This window comes from Echiichthys vipera, assembly GCF_963691815.1.
Source record: "Echiichthys vipera genome assembly, chromosome: 11".
NCBI classification, from domain to species: domain Eukaryota; kingdom Metazoa; phylum Chordata; class Actinopteri; order Perciformes; family Trachinidae; genus Echiichthys; species Echiichthys vipera.
The window spans coordinates 29,021,031-29,046,179 of record NC_139836.1 but is presented as its reverse complement, the minus strand read 5'-3'; the positions used below and the strand labels follow the sequence as shown (position 1 = coordinate 29,046,179).

The 25,149-nt window shown below is 43.8% G+C and overlaps 1 protein-coding gene across 1 annotated transcript in view; it reads right to left on the bottom strand.

Annotated features, from left to right (window-relative positions):
• Nucleotides 1-25,149, bottom strand: part of pdzd8 (PDZ domain containing 8) — an 85,556-nt gene that overhangs the window by 45,785 nt on the left and 14,622 nt on the right. Inside the window, exons 2-3 of the mRNA XM_083923088.1 lie at nt 23,539-23,664; nt 2,947-3,049 (exon numbers count right to left, since the gene is read on the bottom strand). Coding sequence (XP_083779214.1) covers nt 2,947-3,049; nt 23,539-23,664 — 229 coding nt within the window. The remainder of the gene's footprint in view (nt 1-2,946; nt 3,050-23,538; nt 23,665-25,149) is intronic.

Here is a 25,149-nt window from a genome sequence, read left to right as displayed (position 1 = left end):
ACAAACACATTTGGATTATATCAGTTTCTATTTGCAAAGTAAATGTGAACTATAAGGCAAAAACATACGCCACTCATTCTGTAAATGTACAATGAAGTGGGGTTTTAGAATGAGAGAATGGACAGAGGAAGATCATGTGGTTAGTAATGAGAGTAAGGCCTGATGTTTCACTGCCCCCTGCTGGACGACGACTCAACTCCTCCAAAGTCAGTAATCATTACATGAAAGCACAGTGCAGAACAATTACTGTTCAACACAATACTAATAATCTTTGAGCCACTGCAAATGTCATTTAGAAGCGTTGCTGGAGCCAGAGCCGGTAATTAGGGCTGACATTTCACTCTAAAGCGGTCATTAGTCACTTCCAAACAAGCCTGATGTGATAACTGGAATATCTCTAAATTGCAGCAATTAGAAAAGGTGTGCCGGAGGGGCCTGGAAATTTTCTTTGCTGCTCAAAATGGCAGCAATGGGACAATCTCATCAGTGCAAGGAACATGAAAATAAGATTGTATTAATGTGTCAATAAGACAAGGTGTCCAATATGTGGTATTAGAGGACGTGTTTTTGGAAACTGGAAGAGCTTAGAAACAGCTGATCTTTTCAAAATGAATAGTAGATTTTGTACCGTCTTTGTTACCAATACATATCCGACTATTACAGCCCTTTTGGTGCATACAATATGTAACATTAAACAGCCTTGGCATGTCTCTATCTTTCTGCAGCAATCTCACTGTAATGCATAATACACCTCAGCTGTGTTCGAAATCGTTCCCTCATTCACTCACTATCCCCATAGAGTGTTTATTAAATAGTGCACTATATAGGGAATGACCAAACGAGACAGTATACTAGAATTTTTTTTAAATCGTTGCGTGAGTAGATGCACCGGATATATGTGTGACAGATATATGTAAGACAGATATATGTGTGACAGATATATGTGTGACAGATATTTGTGTGACAGATATATGTGTGACAGATATATGTAAGACAGATATATGTGTGACAGATATATGTGTGACAGATATTTGTGCGACAGATATTTGTGTGACAGATATACGTGTGTGACGGTATTTGTGTGACAGATATATGTGTGACAGATATATTTAAGACAGATATATGTAAGACAGATATATGTAAGACAGATATTTGTGTGACAGATATATGTAAGACAGATATATGTAAGACAGATATTTGTGTGACAGATATATGTGTGACAGATATATGTGTGACAGGTATATGTGTGAAATATATATGTAAGACAGATATATGTAAGACAGATATATGTAAGACAGATATATGTAAGACAGATATATGTAAGACAGATATTTGTGTGACAGATATTTGTGTGACAGATATTTGTGTGACAGATATATGTGTGACTGATACACGTGTGACAGATATATGTGTGACAGATATATGTGTGACAGATATATGTGTGACAGATATATGTGTGACAGATGTATGTAAGACGGATATATGTGTGACGGATATATGTGTGACGGATAAATGTGTGACGGATATATTTGTGACGGATGTTTTGACTGCTTTTATTCCCTCATAGTTTCCATCTTATTTTACTCTTTTAGCCCCTCAGTTTTCCAGTGTTTCCTCCTATCTTCCTATCCTATCTTATTTGACTGTTTTTATTCCCTCAGTTTTTAGCCTCTATTCTTTATCTTATTTTACTGTTTTGACTGTTTTTATTCCCTCATAGTTTCTATTCTTTTTTTTCTTATTTGACTGTTTAGACTGTTTTTATTCCCTCATAGTTTCTATTCTTTTTATCTTATTTGACTGTTTTGACTGTTTTTATTCCCTCATAGTTTCTATTCTTTTTATCTTATTTGACTGTTTTGACTGTTTTTATTCCCTCATAGTTTCTATTCTTTTTATCTTATTTTACTGATTTGACTGTTTTTATTCCCTCATAGTTTCTATTCTTTTTATCTTATTTGACTGTTTTTATTCCCTCATATGTTCTATTCTTTTTATCTTATTTTACTGTTTTGACTGTTTTTACTTCCTCAGTTTTTAGCTTCTATAACTTTTTTTAATCTTTTTTACTGTTTTAGTCCCTCAGTTTTCCAGTGTTTCCTCCAGGGGGCCGACCACACTGGGAGTTGTCTCTGGTTCACTGATGGGGGTGCTGTCCCGTGGACGGCCCTGGCCCGGGTGTCAGAGAGCTCTACACCGTAGTGTGGAGCCTCCTGTCTGCCTGGGCTGGAGGGGTCCCTGTGGCGGTGCCCCCTGCAGTCATGGACCATGATTCCTCTCGGTGTGCGCGCCCCCCAAAGGTAGATTCTTTCTCCCCTCACATCTCGGTGCCCAGCCATCTCTCCTCAGCAAAAGCTAGTCAATGTGTGTATGGCTATGTGTGTGCGTAAGTGCGCATGTCTTTGTGAATCTCTGTGTGTATTTTTTAAAGACTTAACTACTGGCCCCAGTACCAGCTCCTCTCATAGTAAAGTCCATTCAAGTGGATTAGCAAAGTCAATCCAAAAGGAAGGAGCCCATTGGTGCTTTGTTTTATGTGTAGGGCCTTAGACCTTACCAAAAAGTGAGTTATGGGCAAGAGAGGGAGAGTGCGTGGCTAAAAAGAGCCGTAGTGAAACAGATCCAGCAGCTTAGGTCCCGTCTCCGTAAAAAGGCCCAGTGCAAAGCTCCTGCAGAGACACAACTCTGCTGCTCACACTTTAAAAGATTGTGTCCGATTGTGTTGTTTCATGCTGGGCGCTCGGGCATGGGTTTGGGAATGCAAACATTTCTACATCCAGTAAGTCTTCCTGTGTTCATGAGAAGATGCCACACAACCAGGAAGGAGCGACATTCTAAAGCAACCATGCGCCACTGAGCAGCTTACATAGGAATGAATGGGCGCCATTTTTTGGTACGCTGTCCATACTTTAATATGTCCATGATGTTAAATGGAGGAGAACCCACCTGTTTGATAGAGCTGCGAGTCTTCTCCTTCCACTGGTGGCTGCTCAGCTCCAGTGTGCAGTGGACATAGGTTTCTCTGTCATAAGAGCCCAGGATGAACAGTCTGCAGGGAGATGACACAAGGCATATGAAAACAAAGTAATTCAGAAGCAACAAATTCAAATCTATGTACATTTGTTGCCTTGTGTTTCTTTTCTGAAAAGGTCCTGGAAGAAAATACCCACTGTCACTTTCTCTGTGCTTTGTTCCCCCCAACTGAAGTGGTTACAACAGTGGGGAAATAGAATTACACACTGCAGTTGTGTGCCTCCGTCAAACTGATCAAACGTACATAATGTATGTAGTGAAGACTGAAGAAATTGAATTAAAGGTATTTAGTGTATTTTTCTTCAGATCTTATCAATCAACACAGTTTGAAGATCAGTGTCACCAGTTCAGTATCTGACCAAATGTCTTCTGTTCCTGAGTTATAAAACATTTTGATGTCACAGTGAAGTCGACCTTTGACCCTTTGAATAGAAAACATCATCACTTCATTATTTCCTGTCAGATATTTGTGTGAAATGTTTTTCTTGAGTTATGGTCAAATATGAGTTTTAGTGAGGTCACAGCGACTTTGACTTTTGACCTCCAAAATCTAATCAGTTCATCTTTGAGTCTAAGACGAAAACATAATGTCTCTGGCCACGGCTTAAAAAGGTGATGTCAGCTATTTCTGGGCAAAAAATCAGGATTTAACGATATTTAAATCAATGGTTATCAATTCTTATCTCATACGCACACACGCACACACACCACACGCACACACACCACACACACGCACACACACTTTAAGGCCTTTTATGTCTTAAATAAAGCATGAAAGGCCAGTTCCAATGCGTTTGGATAATTTGTGAGAGTAAAAATGAGCTTGAAGCCAAATCTAAGGAAATGGGGGTATTGAGACACCACCCTTCAGTAAGCTTAAACGAGTGAAAATCTGTGACTGGCGGCTGGCCTGAAAGGCTTTTAATTTGATCTGGCCCTTCCCTTTAATTTGAAGGGCCAGATACAGGAAGTGTTGAGACTCACTCATGACCAGGTAGGCCACCGAAACCACTGCACAGATCTAATACAGACTGACATTTATGGATTTTTTTTTAACTTTGCTATGGCTAGACACTATCTGGACTTCCATTACAGTAACCCAGTGGTTCTCAAACTTTGTAACTGACGTACTCCATCAGAAAACACCAGGCTCTCTCCAGTCCGACCACTAACACCAATGTTCAAACACAGCAGCGTAGGCCGACACTCTTCAGCTACAGACAGGAAGCTTGATTCAGCATCAGAAGATGATTTATTGTTGACTGTTTTCAGCCATGACTTCAGTTTCATAAGGACTGCTCTAAATATTCTCCACCTGATCCGCACTTCTCTTCCTAACAGTTCCCATTTGGAGCCACAGTGTTTTCAAACCAATCATTTTACCTCTAATTACTCTCTTACCATCACAGTTTAGCTCATGACTCATGAACGTGGCTATGTAGCAGGCTGTTATTAAAACAAATATATTACAGGGAATGCTTTTCCATTTCATAGACCTTAAAAGTTTAAGTAATTTCTTTTAAAAAAATGAACAGAAGAGGAGCTACACAGAAAAACTTGATACAAATCAACACCAAATCTGCGATAATGCAAAAAAATCAAAAAATAAAATGTGGACTTTTAAACATCAGATCTCTGTCTTCTAAAGCTGTATTAATAGATTATTTGATATCAGATAACCATATTGATGTTCTCTGTCTGACTGAAACCTGGCTGTGTCCTGAAGAATATGTTAGCCTAAATGAATCCTCTCCTCCCAGTCATATTAATACTCATATTCCTCGAGGCAGTGGCCGAGGAGGAGGCGTTACAGCTATTTATTACTCAGGCCTATTAATGAACCCTAAACCTGAACTATATTATAATTCATTTGAAAGTCTTGTTCTTTATCTTTCACATTCAACCTGGAAAACTGTGCAGCCAATAATATTTGTTTTATTGTACCGTGCTCCTGGTCCGTACTCTGAATTTCTATCTGAATTCTCAGAGTTTCTCTCAAATTTAGTCCTTAAATCTGATAAAGTAATCATTGTAGGAGATTTTAATATTCATGTGGACGTTAGCCTTAGTATTGCGTTTATCTCTCTACTAGATTCGATTGGTTTTAGTCAGAGTGTACATAAACCTACTCACTGTTTTAATCACACCCTCGACCTTGTTTAGGCTTATGGTGTTGAAATCAATGACTTAATAGTCTTTTCACAGAATCCTATTTTATCAGACCATTACTTAATAACTTTTGAATTCATATTACAGGACTACTCACGTCTGGGCAAAAGTTTCTACACTAGATGTTTATCTGATAGTGCTGTAACTAAATTTAAGGAAGCGATTCCATCTGCATTTACTTTAATGCCTTATCCTAATATTCCAGATTCCTGCACTAACGTTTGTCTCTCTGAAATTTATCATTTTGTTGAAAGTGTTGCAGGCTCACTACAAACAACACTTGACTCTGTTGCTCCTTTAAAAAAGAAGATAATGAAACAGAGGAAGTTAGCTCCGTGGTATAACTCACAAACCTGTGAACTAAAACAAATATTGCGAAAATTAGAAAGTAAATGGCGCTCTACTAAATTGGAGGAATCTCGCTTAGCTTGGCATGAAAGTCTAAAAACATATAGGAAGGCCCTCCGTAATGCCGGAGCAGCCTATTACTCATCTTTAATAGAGGAGAATAAGAACTATCCTAGATTTCTTTTCAGCACTATAGCCAGGCTGACACAGAGCCACAGCTCTATTGAGCCATGTATTCCTATAACCCTCAGTAGCAACGACTTCATGACCTTCTTTAATGACAAAATTATAACTATTAGAGAGAAAATCAACTCGCTTGGCACAAATTTTTCTTCCAACCAGGAACCTGTAAAACTGTACAACCTGATATATTCTTGGATTGCTTTTCTACAGTTGACCTTAACAAATTAACCTCTACTATTTCAGCATCAAAGCCTTCTAATTGTCTCCTAGACTCTATTCCAACTAGGTTACTTAAAGAAGTGTTACCTTTAGTTAGCACTCCTGTATTAGATATGATTAACATGTCTTTATCAGTAGGTTATGTACCACAGTCTTTTAAAGTAGCTGTAATTAAACCTCTTCTTAAAAAGCCCAGTCTTGATCCTGAGGTACTAGCTAACTATAGACCTATAACTAACCTTCCTTTTCTCTCCAAGATCCTCGAGAAATTAGTTGCCAATCACCTGTGTGACTTTTTACATAATAATGAGTTACTTGAGAACTTCCAGTCAGGATTTAGAGCGAATCATAGCACTGAGACAGCACTGGTAAAAATGACTCACGACCTTCTAATAGCTTCAGACAAAGGACTTGTCTCTGTGCTTGTTTTGCTGGATCTTAGAGCTGCCTTCGACACTATTGACCATCACATCCTACTACAGAGACTAGAGCATCTGATCGGCATTAAAGGAACCAAACTGAGCTGGTTTAAGTCTTATTTATCAGATTGATCTCAGTTTGTACATGTTAATGACAAATCCTCCATTCACACTAAAGTTAGTCACAGCAACCCACAGGGTTCTGTCCTTGGACCGATTCTATTCACCTTATATATGCTTCCATTAGGAAATATTATAAGGAAGCACTCCATAAATTCTTATTGTTATGCTGATGATAAACAATTATATTTATCAATCAAACCAGACGAAACCGATCAGTTAGATAAACTTCAAATGCACATTAAGGAAAGAAAAAGCTGGATGACCTGCAATTTTCTGATGTTAAACTCAGATATAACTGAAGTCATCGCACTTGGCCCCGAAGGCCTCCGAAACTCAATAAGTAAAGATATTGTTACTCTCGATGATGTTGTGTTGTCCTCCAGCACCACAGTAAGGAATCTGGGTGTTATTTTTGAACAGGATATGTCCTTCGATTCTCACATAAAATTAAAAACAAGGACTGCATATTTTCACCTGCGTAATATTGCGAAAATTAGGAATATTGTGTCTCAGAAAGATGAAGGAAAACTAGTCCATGCATTTGTTACTTCTAGGCTGGACTACTGCAACTCCTTATTATCAGGCTGCTCCAATAAGTCTGTTAAGAGTCTCCAGTTGGTCCAAAATGCTGCAGCTCGTGTACTAACTAAAACAAACCGAAGAGAACATATTTCTCCTGTATCAGCCTCTTTGCAGTGGCTACCTGTAAAGTCTAGAATATAATTTAAAACCTCCTTACCTACAAAGCTCTTATTGGTCAGGCTCCGTCATATCTTAAAGAGCTCATAGTACCGTATCACCTGACTAGATCGCTGCGCTCTGAAAATGCAGGGCTACTTGTCGCAGGGCTACTTGCCTAGAGTCTCCAAAAATAGAAGGGGAGGCAGAGCCTTCAGCTACCAAGCTCCTCTCTTGTGGAACCAACTCCCAAGTGTTATTCGGGAGACAGACACTGTCCCCATATTTAAGAGTAAACTTAAAACTTTCCTTTTTGATAAAGCTTACAGCTAGGGCTTACGAGCCCTCAGCTATGTTGTTGTTGTTATTCTTAAAGCTGCGTTTGTTCAGCTTAATGATGCTGCTATAAGCCTAGTCTGCCGGGGGATAATACTTTACCAGATACTCTGACCTTCTCTCCTCTCCGTCTGTGTCATTCATGTCTCATCAATGCATGTTATTAATTCAACTTCTTCCCCGGAGTTGTTTGTGCTTTGTCATCTCGCAGGTCTCTGCTGATGGTGGTGGTGCCTACTGCCGTGGTCCTGTGGGTAGGTCTCTGCTGATGGTGGTGGTGCCTACTGCCGTGGTCCTGTGTGTAGGTCTCTGCTGATGGTGGTGGTGCCTGCTACCGTGGTCCTGTGCAGGTCTCTGCTGATGGTGGTGGTGCCTGCTGCCTTGGTCCAGTGTATCAGGTCCCTGCTGATGGTGGTGGTGCCTGCTGCGGTGGTCCTGTGTGCTGGTCTCTGCTGATGCTGGTAGTGCCTGCTGCCCTGGTCCTGTGCGCAGGTCTCGGCTGATGGTGGTGGTGCCTGTTGCTGTGGTCCTGTGGTTCTGTGTGCAGGTCTCTGCTGATGGTGTTGGTGCCTGCTGCCGTGGTCCTGTGTGTAGGTCTCTGCTGATCGTGGTGGTGCCTGCTGCCGTGGTCCTGTGTGCTGGTCTCTGCTGATGTTGGTGGTGCCTGCTGCCCTGGTCCTGTGTGCAGGTCTCGGCTGATCGTGGTGGTGCCTGCTGCCGTGGTCCTGCATGACGCTTCCCGCTACTTCTATAACTATTAGTCATTTATTTTTAATTTAATTTAGTCATTAGTCATCACTAGTCTTATAAATTATAAGATTAGTAGCCATAAAAACACCATCAGTGGTATGTCTTGCTGTATTGTAGCTGCTATTGCCCCTGCTCATCATTGATCATGTTTGTCATAATTATTATCATTTTCATGTTCTGTCACCTTGGATGTGTGTGTTCCTGCTGTTCTGCTGTGCAGACTGCCATAACATGTGAGTCATGTTCACATTACTATAGATATTGTTATAGTTACTGTTACTCTCTGGCTGCTTGCATCTCTGGAAGTGTGTCAGTCTCTCTGTCTTTAGTCTATCTTTGTCTTTCTCTCTTTCTCTCTCCTTTTCTTCCTCCCCAACGGGTCAAGACAGATGGCCGTCCTCCACAGAGCTGGGTCTGTCCGACGTTCCTGCGTGTTATAGGGAAGGTTTTCGTTGTCACCGTACTCTTTGGGGGAATTGTTGGTTCTATGCCTAATCTGTAAAGTGTCCTGAGATAACTTTTGTTATGATTTGGCACTATAAATAAAATTGAATTGAAATTGAATAGAAATGTTGTAGTATTTTGATAGTATTAAATTTATTTAGTAATTAATGTTTCCTTTTTTATTTGGGAGATTTATTCTACCATCAGAGCCTTTGGCACCACATCCCATTTTTCATACGAAAAGATGACAAAGGAAACGAAAGAGAAGCCTTTTGGAATGACAAATGACAAAGTCCTGCCAATGAGGACCTACATTTTATTGCTTTTTAGTAAGCATTCGTTTTTATAAAAAATGATTTTGTGCTTTAAAAATCACTGTTGCTCTTTCATTCAGCTATGATTAATATTGGGGTTGAAACACCATCTATTGGTGATTTTAAATACGTGTACCCTCTATAAATGGAGCATGTGCTCCACTATAAATGGAGCATGCGTTTGATTAGATACCATGACAATAAAGGCATTTTAATAACAACAGTTTTCTTATGTAAAGCAGGAAGCCTGTGCATATTCTCATTTGTCCAGGTTATCGTTATCCTTAAAGCAATTTCAGTCAAAAGCAACTGGACTTGGTTATTTATGTAAAGCATTTTTGAATTGCCTTGCTATTGAAGGATGATATACAAATAAGCATTTTAAGGCCTTATTTTTGATCAATTTCAAGCCAAAAACTTAAAAAAATTATGTTGTTTCCCTAAGAAATACGTTGTTTGTTTGAATAATCTAAAATTAAATGATATATCACTCACACAGTATATACTAATACCGATCAAAAATCCTAAACCAGCATCAGGCACGTCGTTAGACCTTGGCATTCGGAGCTATAGCCCCGGATCTCTTGGAAATAGCCCCGGACCTCTGTGTCGTCTAATTAAAAAAAACATAATGATGATGAAAATAGCCCAGTACAGTAGACTTTTATGTGTTTGCATTACCAGCAACCTCAGATACAACACTGTAGCATTGAAAACCGCAAAATTCTGACTTGATAACTTCAGAATCAAACTTAAAGCAGACTGACTTGATAACTTCAGAATCAAACTCAAAGCAGACTGACTGGATAACTTCAGAATCAAACTCAAAGCAGACTGACTTGATAACTTCAGAATCAAACTCAAAGCAGACTGACTGGATAACTTCAAAATCAAACTCAAAGCAGACTGACTTGATAACTTCAGAATCAAACTTAAAGCAGACTGACTGGATAACTTCAGAATCAAACTCAAAGCAGACTGACTGGATAACTTCAAAATCAAACTCAAAGCAGACTGACTTGATAACTTCAGAATCAAACTCAAAGCAGACTGACTGGATAACTTCAAAATCAAACTCAAAGCAGACTGACTTGATAACTTCAGAATCAAACTCAAAGCAGACTGACTGGATAACTTCAAAATCAAACTCAAAGCAGACTGACTTGATAACTTCAGAATCAAACTTAAAGCAGACTGACTTGATAACTTCAGAATCAAACTTAAAGCAGACTGACTTGATAACTTTAGAATTAAACTTAAAGCAGACTGACTTGATAACTTCAGAATCAAACTTAGAGCAGACTGACCTGATAACTTTGGAATTAAACTTAAAGCAGCTTAACTTCAGTTTCAGGACCTGCAGTGGATTCAGCCCGGTCCACTTGACATCAGGTCAGTGCATGTCAGTGTTTCTGAGGCTGTAGGCTGTTCTCATGTCTCATTCTGCTGCTGGGGTCTGTGCTGACCTTTCCTATCCTTAACAGAAACAGGAGTGGCACATGACCGTCTTTCCTTCTCAAACTACGTCGCAACTGCATTTTCATCTGCCCAATTTCAAATGTTTCTGGGGAGAGAAACCCTCGAACCCCCGTCTGAAAAGGACTGACTTCTGGGCTACAGCCCCGGATGTTTTCACGAGCTAGCGACGCGCCTGACCAGCAGTCTTGTATCCATCAAGTAAACTGTAAAGTGAATTTTTGCAGTAACAGTGCTGTGGTGTTTCCTGTTGATCAACCAATTTTTTAAGAAAGTAATCCTGGTGTGAGAGCTTCATTCCTCTGATAACAGTTTGTTTTTTTCTTCCATCCTCTTCATCAGTTTACTGGCTGTGCTCTGAGCTATTCATCCTGGGAAAACAGCTGTAGAATTGTCAAATCTGTGAAAATATTCCTGATAAAGCTAGGTCATCTCTGCAGTTTTTAATATGCAGGATTCTTTTTTATTTACATCATCTGTTCATCAGCTTTTTTTTTTTGATTAATCAATTACATGTTTGGTCTATAACATGTCAGAAAATAAAGTTTCCAGAGCAACATCTTCAAATAACTTGTTTTTTCCCAAAAGCATTTCAAGTGTGGGGCTCAAAATGCATATGCATGCTACAACCCGTAAAACTAGGTGTGTCCCTTGTGGCCCAAATGATGAAAAACTCATGCTAAAGTGCCCTCTTCACTGGTAACGACATACTATACGTGTCCTTTTTTTCCTTTTCATCCTTGCCCTTCAAAAAGTCTGCTCTACATGCAACAGTGCATGTTACAGAAGATGTTGTGCAGGACTGCGGGCTCTAATGCATTGAGCAACACTTTTAACACGGTGTGCTTGCATACTAACAGCTGGACAATCTCCACAGCTCTGTCAGTGCTGGACAATGCCTGTAACCTTGACAACACAGCTCCAAGCTTAAGTTAACCTATCCTTGCTGCCTAGGCTCCTTGCATGAGTGAATCAGTGCGAGCGGATCAGAGGTAAAATAAGATTTTAATAGTTTTTAAAAAATGATGGCATGATGTTGATACAACCTGACTCACCCATACCCGTCTGACCTCCTCCCCACCAGGACTAACCCCCAGAGCTGGGGGGACAGGGTGTTCTCCCACCCTCAGGAAGTATCTCTCTAAAACCATCAGAGAATCCCCTCACTCTCCCCCTTGTTCTTCTTCCAACATATTCAGTTTACTACCATATAAGAGGAAGAAAAGCAGGAGCTCTTCACATCTGAGAGGCTGGAAGAATGACTTGCACAGTTAATAATGGATCAACTGACCCATCATTCCTATGGGCCTCTCATATCATCCACTCGCCACAGTGCCTCATCCATTCACTGTTGTATTAATACTTTAATTGCAGAGGATAAAGCTGGACTTCAAATAATGCACAATAGCTGCCTGTAGGGGCTCCAGTGCTGTGTCAAGTGGCAGCCTGCAACAGTTGCTCTCTCTCCTTCCGCATTTTTTAACTATTTTATCTTATTTACTGTCTTTTTTATTAGTGCTTTTTCCTGTAAGTCGTCGTGCTAACCTTAGCCAACTATGTTTGTTACCTTTCTTACAAGTTTTTTTGTCCGTTTGTCTCATTCTTGGGACCATTTTTGCCGACCGCGTCGCCGTCTGGACGCAACAATGCGGCGGCTCCATTGTTTACACCCGCGAACAGCTGTTGTCTCTAAAACCAACGGCGCTGATGCGGGAGAGGCCTGAAATCCCCACAGAACTGAGGAGAAAGTACAAGAGATGTAAGGCTGGACGTAAACACCGGGAAAAGAAGAGGAGATATAAACCATCTCTCCCTTCCATCACCATGGGGAACATAAGGTCGCTGGCTAATAAGATGGACGAGCTGGCGGGCCTGGTGAGGACTCAGTGGATGTATCGTGTGAGTAGTGTGCTGTGTTTCACGGAGACGAGGCTCCACGAGGACATCCCGGACTCTAACATAACTCTGGACGGCTTTCAGACTGTTTGGGCGGACAGGAGTCACCGTGAGTGTGGCAATAGGAAAGGTGGGGGACTTGCTATTCTTATTAACAAGAAGTGGTGTCATCCTGGACACGTTACTGCAAAGGAGCGTGTGTGCAGCCCGGACATTGAGCTGCTTGCCGTGAGTCTGCGGCCATACTATCTGCCAAGGGAGTTTTTACACATGATAGTCCTGGTTGTTTACATTCCTACAGACTGCAAACGCGTCGCACGCGAGTGACGTCATCCACACCGTCGTCGCGGGTCTTCAGACACGGCACCCAGACGCATTCATTGCAATAGCTGGGGACTTCAACCACATCACTCTGGCTGCAACACTGCCCACTTTCAAGCCGTTTGTGGACTGTCCCACCAGGGAAAACAAGACACTGGACCTGCTGTATGCTAATGTTAAGGAGGCTTACAGCTCCACTGCCCTTCCTCCTCTTGGAAGATCAGACCACAACCTCATCCACCGCGGCTTCCTGTGACCACCAGGACTGTGAGGAGATGGTCACAGGAGACTGATGAAGCTTTACAGGGCTGCTTTGAACTTAAAGACTGGGATTTGCTCTGTGATCCACATGGAGAGGACCTTGATGATCTCACGGACTGCATAACAGGGTACATCAATTTCTGTGTGGACAGTGTTGTTCCTACAGTGACTGTACGCTGTTTCCCCAATAACAAGCCGTGGGTCACCAGAGACATCAAGGTCCTGCTGAATGAGAAGAAGAGGGCCTTCAGAGATGGGGACAGAGAGCGGATGAGGCAGGTCCAGAGGGAGCTTAAGGAGAGGATTCAACAGGGCAAAGACACCTACAGGAGGAAGCTGGAGCACAAACTCCAGCAGAACAATTTAAAGGACGTGTGGAGCAGCATGAGGAGCATCACTGGCTACAAACCATCTGGTAGCCAGGCAGTAGGAGGTGGTACTGAATGTGCCAATGAGCTGAATCTGTTCTTCAAAAGATTTGATGAAAGGGCTCTGGACCACCCCCCCACGGCTCATCCACAACCATCCACCTCCAAACCTCCAGCCCTGCTGACACCCCCCCTCCCCCTCAATTCCTTCCTGATTTTGCCCCACCTGTCCCCTCCCCCCCGCCATCACCTCTCTCCACCCCCACCAACGCACACAGCAGACAGACCTTCACTGCAGAGCAGGTGAGGAAGGAGCTGTGCAGAATCCGCCCAGGCAAGGCAGCAGGTCCCGACAGTGTCAGCCCGAGGGTCCTCAAAGCATGTGCGACCCAGCTGTGTGGAGTCCTGCAGTACATCTTCAACCTCAGCCTGAGTCTTCAGAAGGTCCCTGTGCTGTGGAAGACATCCTGCCTGGTACCAGTACCAAAGAAGGTGCGTCCCAGCACCTCCGAAGACTACAGACCGGTGGCGCTGACGTCACACCTGATGAAGTCACTAGAGAGGCTGGTCCTTTCACTTCTTCGGCCCCTGGTTAGCTCATCACTGGACCCTCCCCACTTTGCCTACCAGCCGAGACTAGGTGTTGAGGACGCTATCATCTTCCTGCTCGACCGTGCCTGCGCCCACCTGGACAGACCGGGAACCACAGTGAGAATCTTGTTAATGGACTTCTCCAGTGCGTTCAATACCATCCGGCCTGCTCTGCTGGGATGTAAGCTGACGGCGATGCAGGTGGACCCTCCCCTGGTTTCCTGGATTACGGATTACTTGCGGGGCGACCACAGTATATCAGACTGCAGGACGGAGTGTCTGACACTGTGGTCAGCAGCACTGGAGCTCCACAGGGAACCGTTCATTCCCCCTTTCTGTTCACCCTGTACACCTCAGACTTTCAGCTCCTCTCTGAGTCCTGCCACCTGCAGAAGTTTGCTGACGATTCTGCAATTGTTGGCTGTTTCAGTGAGGGGAAGGAGAAGGAGTACAGGGAAGTTGTGGACTTCGTCGACTGGTGTGCAGCTGATCACCTGATTCTAAACGCCACCAAGACTAAGGAGCTAGTGGTGGATTTCCGCAGGAGTAAATCGGCCCCCACACCCATCTACATCATCGGTGTGACTGTGGATGTTGTCCAGGATAACAAATACCTTGGAGTATACCTGGATAGCAAACTGGACTGGTCCAAGAACACTGAGGCTGTTTACAAGAAGGGCCAGAGTCGTCTCTATTTCTTGAGGAGGCTCCGGTCATTCAATGTATGTAACACCATGCTGTGGACGTTCTACCAGTCAGTGGTAGCCAGTGCCATCTTCTTTGCTGTTGTGTGCTGGGGCAGCAGACTGAGGGCAGCAGACGCCAATCAGGAAGGCTGGCTCCGTCCTGGGGGTCCAACTGGACTCTTTGGTGGTGGTGTCTGAGAGGAAGATGCTGTCTAAACTGCACACCATCCTGGACAACAACACTCACCCTCTACACCAGCTGCTGACCTCCAGCAGAAGCACCTTCAGTCATAGACTCATTCTCCCCCGGTGTAACACTGAACGCTGGAGGAAGTCTTTCCTTCCGGTGGCCATCAAACTCTATAATTCAGCTACAGGTCAGGTAAGGAACAGTGGAGACACTGTATCCTGAGAAAATGTCACTTTGTCACTTTATATCATCACTGCATCACTTTATTCAGTTGTACTGTCACTTACTTCAGTAAGAAATGCTTCTACACTTTACTGTACTTTACTGTAACTTACTTCAGTAAGAAAGGCTGCTACACTTCACTGTCACTTTATATCACCACTACATCACTTTGTTTAGTGGTACTGTAACTTACTGCTGCTACACTTTACTGTGCTTTACTGTAACTTAGTTCTGTAGGAAATGCTGCTACATTTTTAACACTGTTTTCACTTATCGCTCCTCATCACTTATTTAGTTTGTACTTATTTTATTTCAGTATGCTGCTAAACGGCACGCTGCGTATTGTTGTATATTGTTTGTACCTATGCTTAACCACAATGTCTGTTGCACTCTGTCACACTTAGTTATTGTTTGATTTATTTTACTTTAGCTTAATTTTGATCTGATTTTGTAAGCATATTGTCACTCTGATCCTTTCCCACTTTTGTATTGAAACTGTTGCACAATAATTTCCCTCGGGATAAATAAAGCTTCTTGAATCTTGAATCTGTACTGGCATACTGGAAAGTAAAGATGAGGTCACAATGATGTAGTTTTGGTTGCTGCTGCTGCCCCCTGCTGTGCTGAGGAGATCTGTTGATCAGTGCCTCAGACACTGCAGGGCAGGGGCAGGGGCAGGGGCAGGGGCAGTGGCAGGGGCAGTGGCAGTGGCAGGGGACCCCCCCCCCCCCAACTTCCTGAATCTGAAATACAGCGTACCTCTAAAACAGGGGTGTCCAAACTACGGCCAATTGCGGCCCATGGTCCATTTTTTATTGGCCCGCAGCAAGTTTTAAAAATATATTTGAATATGGCTCTCACATGAAATTTGCACTGGAATGTGTTGTAATTCTTAGTTTCAACACTAGGTGGAGCATCAGTTTTCAACAAGGCAGGTTTTCCACTAAATAAAATAAATAAAAGAAAACATTTGCCACGAGAAAAATGGGAGAACCAAATAAACGCAAGATAGCAAGTGAGTGCAGAAAATTTCAGACACGGTGGGAAAATGAATATTTTCTTCATAGAATTGAAGGGGAAATGTGTCTGTTTGATTTGCCAAGAAAGTGTTGCAGTGATGAAAGACTATAATGTGCGAAGACACTATGAAACCAAAGATCAGACCTACACGGCCTACACTGGTGCTGAGCGAGAAGAGAAAGTTAAGCAAATGGTAGCTAGCCTGCTAGCTCAACAGCAGTATTTTCTCTGTGCTAACAAAACAAGAAACTGCCACAATAGCAAGCTAAAAGGTAGCTCAGCTCATATCGAGGCACAGGAAACTTTTCTCATATGGTGACTTCAAAAAACAGTGCCTCACCACAGTCGCAGAAACAGTTTGCCCAGTAAAGATGCAGGAATTCAACAATGTGAGCATGTCCAGAAACACAGTTGTGCGGCGAATCGAAGATCTGTCAGCTAATTTAGAACATCAAGTGTCAAATAAAGCTTGTGCTTTTGACTTTTACTCGATTGCATGTGATGAGAGCACAGATGCTACAGACACCGCACAGCTGCTGATTTTTCTGCGAGGAGTAGACGATAACTTTTGCGTTACGGGGGAGCTGCTTGATCTTAGGAGTCTAAAGGGCACAACAACGGGAAAGGACATGTTTGAAGCTGTGTCAGATGCAATTGACAAGATGGATCTTAAATGGGACAAGCTGTGTGGAGTTACAACGGATGGGGCTCCGGCTATGACAGGCGAGGGCAAAGGAATGGCCTCTATGGTGTGCGCCAGGGTGCGAGAGAGTGGAGGTGAGGCTGCTAAAATGCACTGTCATCCACCAAGAAGCCCTTGATCTTACTGGTCATCTTAACACACTGAACAAGAGACTGCAAGGAAAAGACCAGCTTGTGCCACAGCTGTATGCGCACATGAAAGCATTCTGCGCGAAGCTCTGTCTCTTTGAGTCACAACTGCACAACTTCAATGTTGCGCACTTCCAGCTGTCCGAAATCAAGTGTGGTTTTCCAAAAAGCAACCTCTCTGCTAAAAAGGAGAAATATGTGTATGTGGTCACATCTCTTAAGACAGAATTCAGTCAGCGTTTCTAAGATGTCTCCATCATTGAGAAAGAAATCAAGCTTTTCTCGACTCCCTTCCTGATGGATGCAGAAAAAGTGGGAGAGAGTCTCCAATTGGAACTTATCCAAATGCAGTGTGATGATTCTCTGAAGAATCAACATCAGCTTCTCTCCCTACCCGATTTCTACCAGAGTTTGGAAAAGGCCAAGTTTCCTCTAATGCGACGTCACGCAAAAAGGATGATGAGTCTGTTCGGCTCGACATACAGATGTGAGCAAACGTTTTCTCTGTTAACTCTGAACAAAAGCAGATTGAGAACCAAAATGACCGACAGCCATCTGCGTGATGTCCTTCGCATCTCAACAACCAAACTCACTCCTGACCTGCCAGCTATCCTTCAGTCCGAAGCGCAGCATCACTGCTCCCACTAAGTGCAACACTGTTCCTATTAAAGGCGAGTTAAAATATATATTTTACAGTATTTATGTGTTCACAAGCTCAATTATTTAATAACTTATTTGCATAAATATCTTATTTTCTCCCTTTATACAGGGCTATGAAGAGGGATCACCATCCTGACTTAGAAGCAATCTAAGGCTGCTGTTTTCAAAATGAGCTGCCAATCCTTTTTGAAACAAATATAAATAAAGATCCATTAATGGAAAGTTGTGATGTAGGTTTTTTCTCCTTTAAGCATATTCAATTATCAAGGATAATTTAGCTACATTTGAAATTTGATTTTGTTAACGTTAATACACTAGAGGTGAGGCAATAAACCTCATCTCTAGTGAGTGGCCCAGCCTTTCATATATTTTTCTGCATGTGGCCCTCCATGAAAAAAAAGTTTGGACAACCCTGCTCTAAAAGAACTGCAGTATTCAAGAAATAGTGAGATTCCGACATGATAATCATCGGAGACATGATTAAAACCATTTCCTTTACAAGAGTTCACATTTCCTGTTAAATGGCTGAATACTTCCCTCTGCTGGCCATTTACGGTAAACTACAGCTATGTTTGACACAGTAAACCTCTAACTTACACATGGTGTGTGATATGATCTCATTAAACATTGGACTAGGTACAACACAGTCTCCAAAGTGATGTAGAAGAATGTAACGTAAGAGGGTAGGAGAAGGAGAGAGTGTGTATGATTGTAATGTGCAGGACATGAATTTTTTAAAGGATGAGCCAGATCAGATCATCCTGTGGTCTAATATACACACCCAAGCACATCCAAGCACAGACACGGACACACACATGCGGACACACTAACAAACACTCTCTCCAAGGCAACAAAGGAGAGAACCTGGGCCAATCGATTTGACTCTTTAAAATTTAAACATGCCAGCTTTGGACAAAGGCCTCTCCAGGAACCATCACCTTATCGTGGTTGAGAGGTTTGTGTGTCCCTGTGAACCTGAGGGCTGTGTTGTCTGGAGCCTAGTGCTCCTGGTAGGGTCTCCCATGGCAAAGTGGTCTCAGGCGAGGGGCCGGACTAAGAATGGTTCACAAAGACTCAATGGAAAAACACCGAAGAGGAAGAGAGACCCTGCCCGGAGGAAGCCCGGGGCCCCCGTCTGGGCCTGGCTCCAGACGGGGGCCCCGGGCGCCTGGTGGCCGGGTTTGCCACGGAGCACGGCCGGGAACAGCCCGAAAAAGTGACGTGGAACCTCCTTCCTCTCCATCCTGTGGGCCCACCACTCGCAGGAGGAACCACTTGGGTCGGGTACGCTGCTGCACGGGTGGCAGTGAAGGTGAGGGACCTCGACGGACCAGACATGGGCAGCAGAAGCTGGCTCTTGGGACGTGGAATGTCACCTCTCTGTCGGGGAAGGAGCCGGAGCTTGTGCGGGAGGTGGAGCGCTACCAGTTAGATCTGGTGGGGCTTGACTCCACACACGGTCTCGGTTCTGGAACTGTACTCCTGGATAGGGGTTGGACCCTATTCTTCTCTGGAGTTGCCCAGGGTGTGAGGCGCCGGGCGGATGTGGGGATACTCACAAACCCCCGGCTGAGCGCCGCAGTGTTGGAGTTCACCCCGGTGGACGAGAGGGACGCCTCCTTACGCCTGCTGGTGGTAGGGGGGAAAACTCTGACTGTTGTTTGTGCATAGGCACTGAACAGCAGTTCAGAGTATTCGGCCTTCTTGGAGACCCTGAATGGAGTCCTGCATGGGGCTCCGGTAGGGGACTCCATAGTTCTGCTGGGAGACTTAGACGCTCACGTGGGCAATGATGGAGACACCTGGAGAGGCGTGATTGGGAGCAACGGCCTCCCTGATCTAAATCCGAGTGGTCGTCAGTTATTAGACTTCTGTGCTAGTCACGGATTATCTATAATTAACACCATGTTCGAACATAAGGATGCTCATAAGTGTATGTGGTACCAGAGCACCCTAGGCCAAAGGTCGATGATCGATTTTGTAATCGTATCATCTGATCTGAGGCCGTATGTTTTGGACCCTCGAGTGAAGAGAGGGGCAGAGCTGTCAACTGATCACCATCTGGTGATGAGTTGGATCAGAAGATGGGGGAAGATTCTGGACAGACCAGGTAAACCCAAACGTGTAGTGCGGGTGAACTGGGAACGTCTGGAGGAGGCCCCTGTCCGAGAGATCTTCAATTCACACCTCCGGCGGAACTTTTCTGGCATCCCTGTGGAGGTTGGGGGCATTGAACCGGAGTGGGCAACGTTCAAAGCTTCCATTGCTGAAGCTGCAGCGGTGAGCTGTGGCCTCAAGGTCTTAGGTGCCTCAAGGGGCGGTAACCCTCGAACACCGTGGTGGACACCGGTGGTCAGGGAAGCTGTCCGACTAAAGAAGGAGGCCTTCCGGGATATGTTATCTCGGAAGACTCCGGAGGCAGTTGCAAGGTACCGACAGGCCAGAAGGGCTGCAGCCCCTGCTGTGTCAGAGGCAAAGCAGCGGGTGTGGGAGGAGTTCGGAGAAGTCATGGAGAAAGACTTTCGGGCGGCACCAAGGTGCTTCTGGAAAACCATTCGACATCTCAGGAGGGGGAAACGGGGAACCTTCCAAGCTGTTTACAGTAAGGACGGGACGCTGGTGACCTCAGCCGATGAGGTAATCGGGCGGTGGAAGGAGCACTTTGTGGAACTCCTTAATTCGAATAACACGCCCTCTTTTGTAGAGACAGAGCTGGAGGCTGATGGGGAATCATTGTCAATATCCCTGGCGGAAGTCACTGAGGTAGTCAAACAACTCCACAGTGGCAAAGCCCCAGGGGTTGATGAGATTCGTCCAGAAATGCTGAAAGCTTTGGGTTTGGAGGGGCTGTCTTGGTTGACACGTCTCTTCAACATTGCGTGGAAGTCTGGGACAGTGCCAAGGGAGTGGCAGACCGGGCTGATGGTTCCTCTGTTTAAAAAGGGGGACCAGAGGGTGTGTGCCAATTACAGGGGTATCACACTTCTCAGCCTCCCTGGTAAAGTCTACTCCAAGGTGCTGGAAAGGAGGGTTTGTCCTATAGTCGAACCTCGGATTGAAGAGGAACAATCTGGATTCCGTCCTGGACGTGGAACAACGGACCAGCTCTTTATTCTCGCAAGGACTGTCAATACACCTGATGTTGTGACCATCAATACAATCTGCAGGGAACACTGCTTCAGCAACTGATTAAAGGTTGTTCTTTAAAATGATAGTCAGGCGGTTCAGTGGGGCAAAGCAATCTCTTTCTGCTTTGGGTTAGCTAACAATGACTGAAGTAAATGTTATTTAGTTTTTTATTATGTGACATAGTAATGCTGGAGTTACAGAAGGAAGCCCCCTCCCCCCTGGTAAGATCATTTTAAAGAATAAAAAGTGAAATATCCCATGGCCATAAGTATTTAGAGCCTTTGCTCAGTATTGAGTAGAGGCACCTTTTGAGCTTGTACATCCAGGATTCTTCTTGGGAATTATGCAACAAGTGTTTCACACCTGGATTTGAGGATCCCGTGCCTTTCCTCTTTCAGATCCTCTCCAGTTCTTTCAGGTTGGATGGTGAACGTTGATGGACAGATATGCTCAGTTGGGTCAGTTCAGTCAGGGCTCTGGCTGGGCCGTTCAAGAACAGTCAGAGTTCTTCCTAAGACACTCTGTCATTTTAGCTTTGTGTTCAGGGTCATCGTGTTGTTGGAAGGTGAACCTTCAGCCCAGTCTGAGGTCCTTAGCACTCTGGAAAAGGTTTCTTTCAGGAGATCTCTGTACTTGGTCACATTCATCTTACCTTCAGTTGAACCAGTGAAGCTGTCCCTTCAGCTGAAAAACAGACCACTGCATGATGCTTCCACCCCCATGCTTCACTGTTGGGATTGGATTGGGCAGGTGATGAGGTGCCTGGTTTTCTCCAATATACAGATGAGAATTAAGGCTAAAAAGTTAACCAGACCACAGAAGCTTATTTATCATAGTCTGGAGTCCTTCATGTGTTTTTGGAAAACTCTATGCAGGCTTTCATGTTTCATGCACTGAGGAGAAGCTTTCGTCTGTCCCGTCTGCCATAAAGTCCTGATTGGTGGAGGGCTGCAGTGATGGTTGACTTTCTAGAAATTTCTCCCATCTCCCCAGTGCATCTGGGGAGTTCAGTCACAGTGATCTTTGGGTTCTTCTTTACCTCTCTCACCAAGGCTCTTATCCCTGATTGCTCAGTTTGGTCGAACGGAAGCTCTAGGAAGAGTTCTGGTTGTCCCAAAATTCTTCTGTTTAAGGATTATGGATTAAGGATTATGTGCTCTGAGGAACCTGAAGTGCAGTAGAAATTGTTTTGTAATCTCGGCCCGATCTGTGTCTTGCCACAATTCTGTCTCTGAGCTCTGCGGCCCGTCCCTTCGACCTCATGATTCTCATTTGCTCTGACATGCACTGTGGGCTGTAAGGTCTTATATAGACAGGTGTGTGCCTTCCCTAATCAAGTCCAATCAGTTTATTTAAACCCAACTGGACTCCAATAAAGGTGTAGAACCATCTCAAGAATGAACAGAAGAAATGGACAGCACCTGAGTAAAATATACGGGTTTCACAGCAAAGGCTCTGAATACTTATGCACATGTGATCATTCACCTTGTGTTTTTTAATACATTTGCAAAAATGTCTACAATTATGTGTTTTTCTGTCAAAATGGGGTGCTGTGTGTACATTAATGAGGAAAACTGTCAACTTAAATGATTTTAACAAATGGCTGCAAATTAACAAAGAGTAAGAAATGTAATGGGATCTGGATATATTCTATACCCACTGTACATAGTCAGATCTGATTTGTCAAGTCTTGCCAACAAAATCGTTGAATCATGTTTGAAACGCTCCTGGCGCCACGCGTTATCAGTTTTGTTTTTGCTCACTCTGTTTAAAAAAAAACACCAACATTATTGGCCGAGAGCACTGCATTAAAAACAGACACAATTGTATAAAGTATATTACTACATTTGCTCCAGAACACAAAGTGGAAAGTGTGCTGTGGTGTGCAGGACACATTTCAAGTTGTTTTGGGACGTCGTGGACGTCATATCCTCTGGGCTAAAGAGGAAAAAGACCATCCAGATTGTGACATGTCGTACATGCTACTGCACAATTAAACCCTCTGCCTGTCTTTGTGTCCGTCTGAATTTCTCTTTAACATGTGCAGCTCACAACAGGAGATTCTCCAACTCAGATGTATTCTCACTTACTGGAAATACTACAAACCAGTTCAACGTTTCTTTTAAGAGGCCCTATGATGCTAGTTTTCAGGGTCATATTTGTATTTTTTGGGGTCAACTTCAATAGGTTTACATGCTCTGATCTTTAAAAATACTCATATTGTCCATTGCTGCAGCACCCATGCAGCACCTCTACGGGGAAGGCTCTGTCTGAGCTGGCTTAACCTCCAATAAAATAAACACTAGCCTGGTACAAATAATTCACCACCCTCAGTATTGTCATGGGGATATGACCTAAACATACAGACTAGAATGTTCTTTTCTCCCAGGCCTTAAATAGGTTTAATGATACTGTGAAAACGGCCTGTTTAACATGGAGGTCCATGAAAAACTGCTCTGTTATTAAATCAGAGAACTGCAGTTTTTGGTGCATCCTTATTTACCCAAGCAGTGGTAAGGTTTACATTACATTACATTTCATTTAGCTGACGCTTTTATCCAAAGTGACTTCCATTCACACCCATGGACAGCACAGGGAGCAATTAGGGGTTCAGTGTCTTGCCCAAGGACACGTCAACATTTAGACCAGAACAGCTGATCTTTGGTATGGGGAACACCCACTCTACCCCCTGAGCCAAGGCCGCCCCGTTGTATCTGATGTGTCATGACCAGGGAACAACCCATGTTGACTGGACCTGTTTGACTTTACAAAAGGAGGGTTAGCAAGGGTTAGATAACCTTGGTCTGACCCTGGTCCTTTGTGTGAAAGATATTAGAGTGTGTGGAAGTACAAAAACAAAAAGGGTCTCACCTGCTACATTCAATGAGGGCGACTCGAAGTCGGCCTTCCACCAGCCTGCTGTCCTGGATTGACAGGTCCAAATCACAAGTCGAACCCAGCGGAGGCTGCACTTGGAACGGGAAGAAGGGCTTGTATCTGGAGGGAGACACAGGAAACATCCAAAGAACATTTCAATTCAGGATCTCACCACTGGCACTGACTGTACATCACAAAATAATCTCTTTAAAACAACCAACTAATGCCACTGTAACCACAAAGATGAGCCTCACAACCAGGGGAAAACCCTATAGTGCCTCTTAACCCTTCGACCCTTTGAAGGAAAATCCCACTTTGATATTACCTGAGCCTTGAGCAATCAATCAAGAGTTAATCAGTAGGAGTGTAACGATACACATATTCGTATCAAGAAGTCACGGTACGGGCACTTTCTGGACGGGTACAGAGGTGGACAGTGGTCCGTAATTTTGGCAAACATAACGTTAATATAGCGATCTAGAGCCTTGTTTTGAGGTGCGGAACTTAAAACTTGAAGTCGGAGTTAACCCCGGACCGATGGCAAGCAAACTGCGTGCCGGACGACAACATGAAACTGGCGATTGTAGACGTACCCTGTCATTCAAATCCCAAGTGTGGGAAAACTTTAGATGCCAGGTTAATTTTGAACATACCAGTGGCAGCTGCTGGTCTTTCAAGAAGGGGAAGCTATTTTTCTTCCCGGCCTACATCATAAATGTTTGTTTATTTCTATGTAAATTCTACCCTTTGTTCCTTTTCAAGACGATGATCTGTGACATGGTCATACTAACTAGGCTTCTTTTCCAGGGACTTGACCAGTGTCCTCTTAATGGCAGCAGAGCTAGGCTGCTTACAAGGCCTTGGCTCAGCTGGAGCTGCTGCGCCAGGCTACTATGAAGTGTGAGTGACGGGGGGGAGAAGCTCTGCAGCTGCTGCTGCCCGTTGGGGAAAGAAACTGCAGAGTGACAGAACAGAGTCACCAAACACAACGCTAGACTGGACACCCTGACGACTATGGCAGAGAGGAGGATGCTGTCCAGGCTCCGGTCTATCCTGGACAATTTCTCCCACCCTCTCTACGACACACTGGCCTAGCAGAGGAGCACCTTCAGCAGAAGACTCCTCGCACCCAGATGCACCACAGGAAATCTTTCCTGCCTGTGGTCATTAAACAAATCAATGCATCCCTTGGAGAGTCTGTCACCTCCTCTCTGTGATTTAAACCCAACTATAGACAATCTGTTCTTTGCACATTTTTACGGCACTTTGCATGTTATTCAGTGTTTCCCCTACCATTATATTAGAGGAGCGGTGAAATTCTTTCTTTATTTTGTTGTGCTTGAAACCATAAAGGGATCATTTAACTTTGTTCTGTTTCTGTCGGAGAACATTATTTGTCATTTTGGACAGTTATTTAAAAGAGGTTTTCTGATGCTGAGTGTGGCTCATTGTACAATACATTGATTTGAACTGAGTTTGCATTGTGGCTCTGATCATTGCTGTATAATTGTGATCCTCCTGTCTGTAACACCTTTTAACACTGATCCATTTATCCATGTGGGGATTGACCTTTCAATACAGACCTAAACATTAAATTGTCTGATT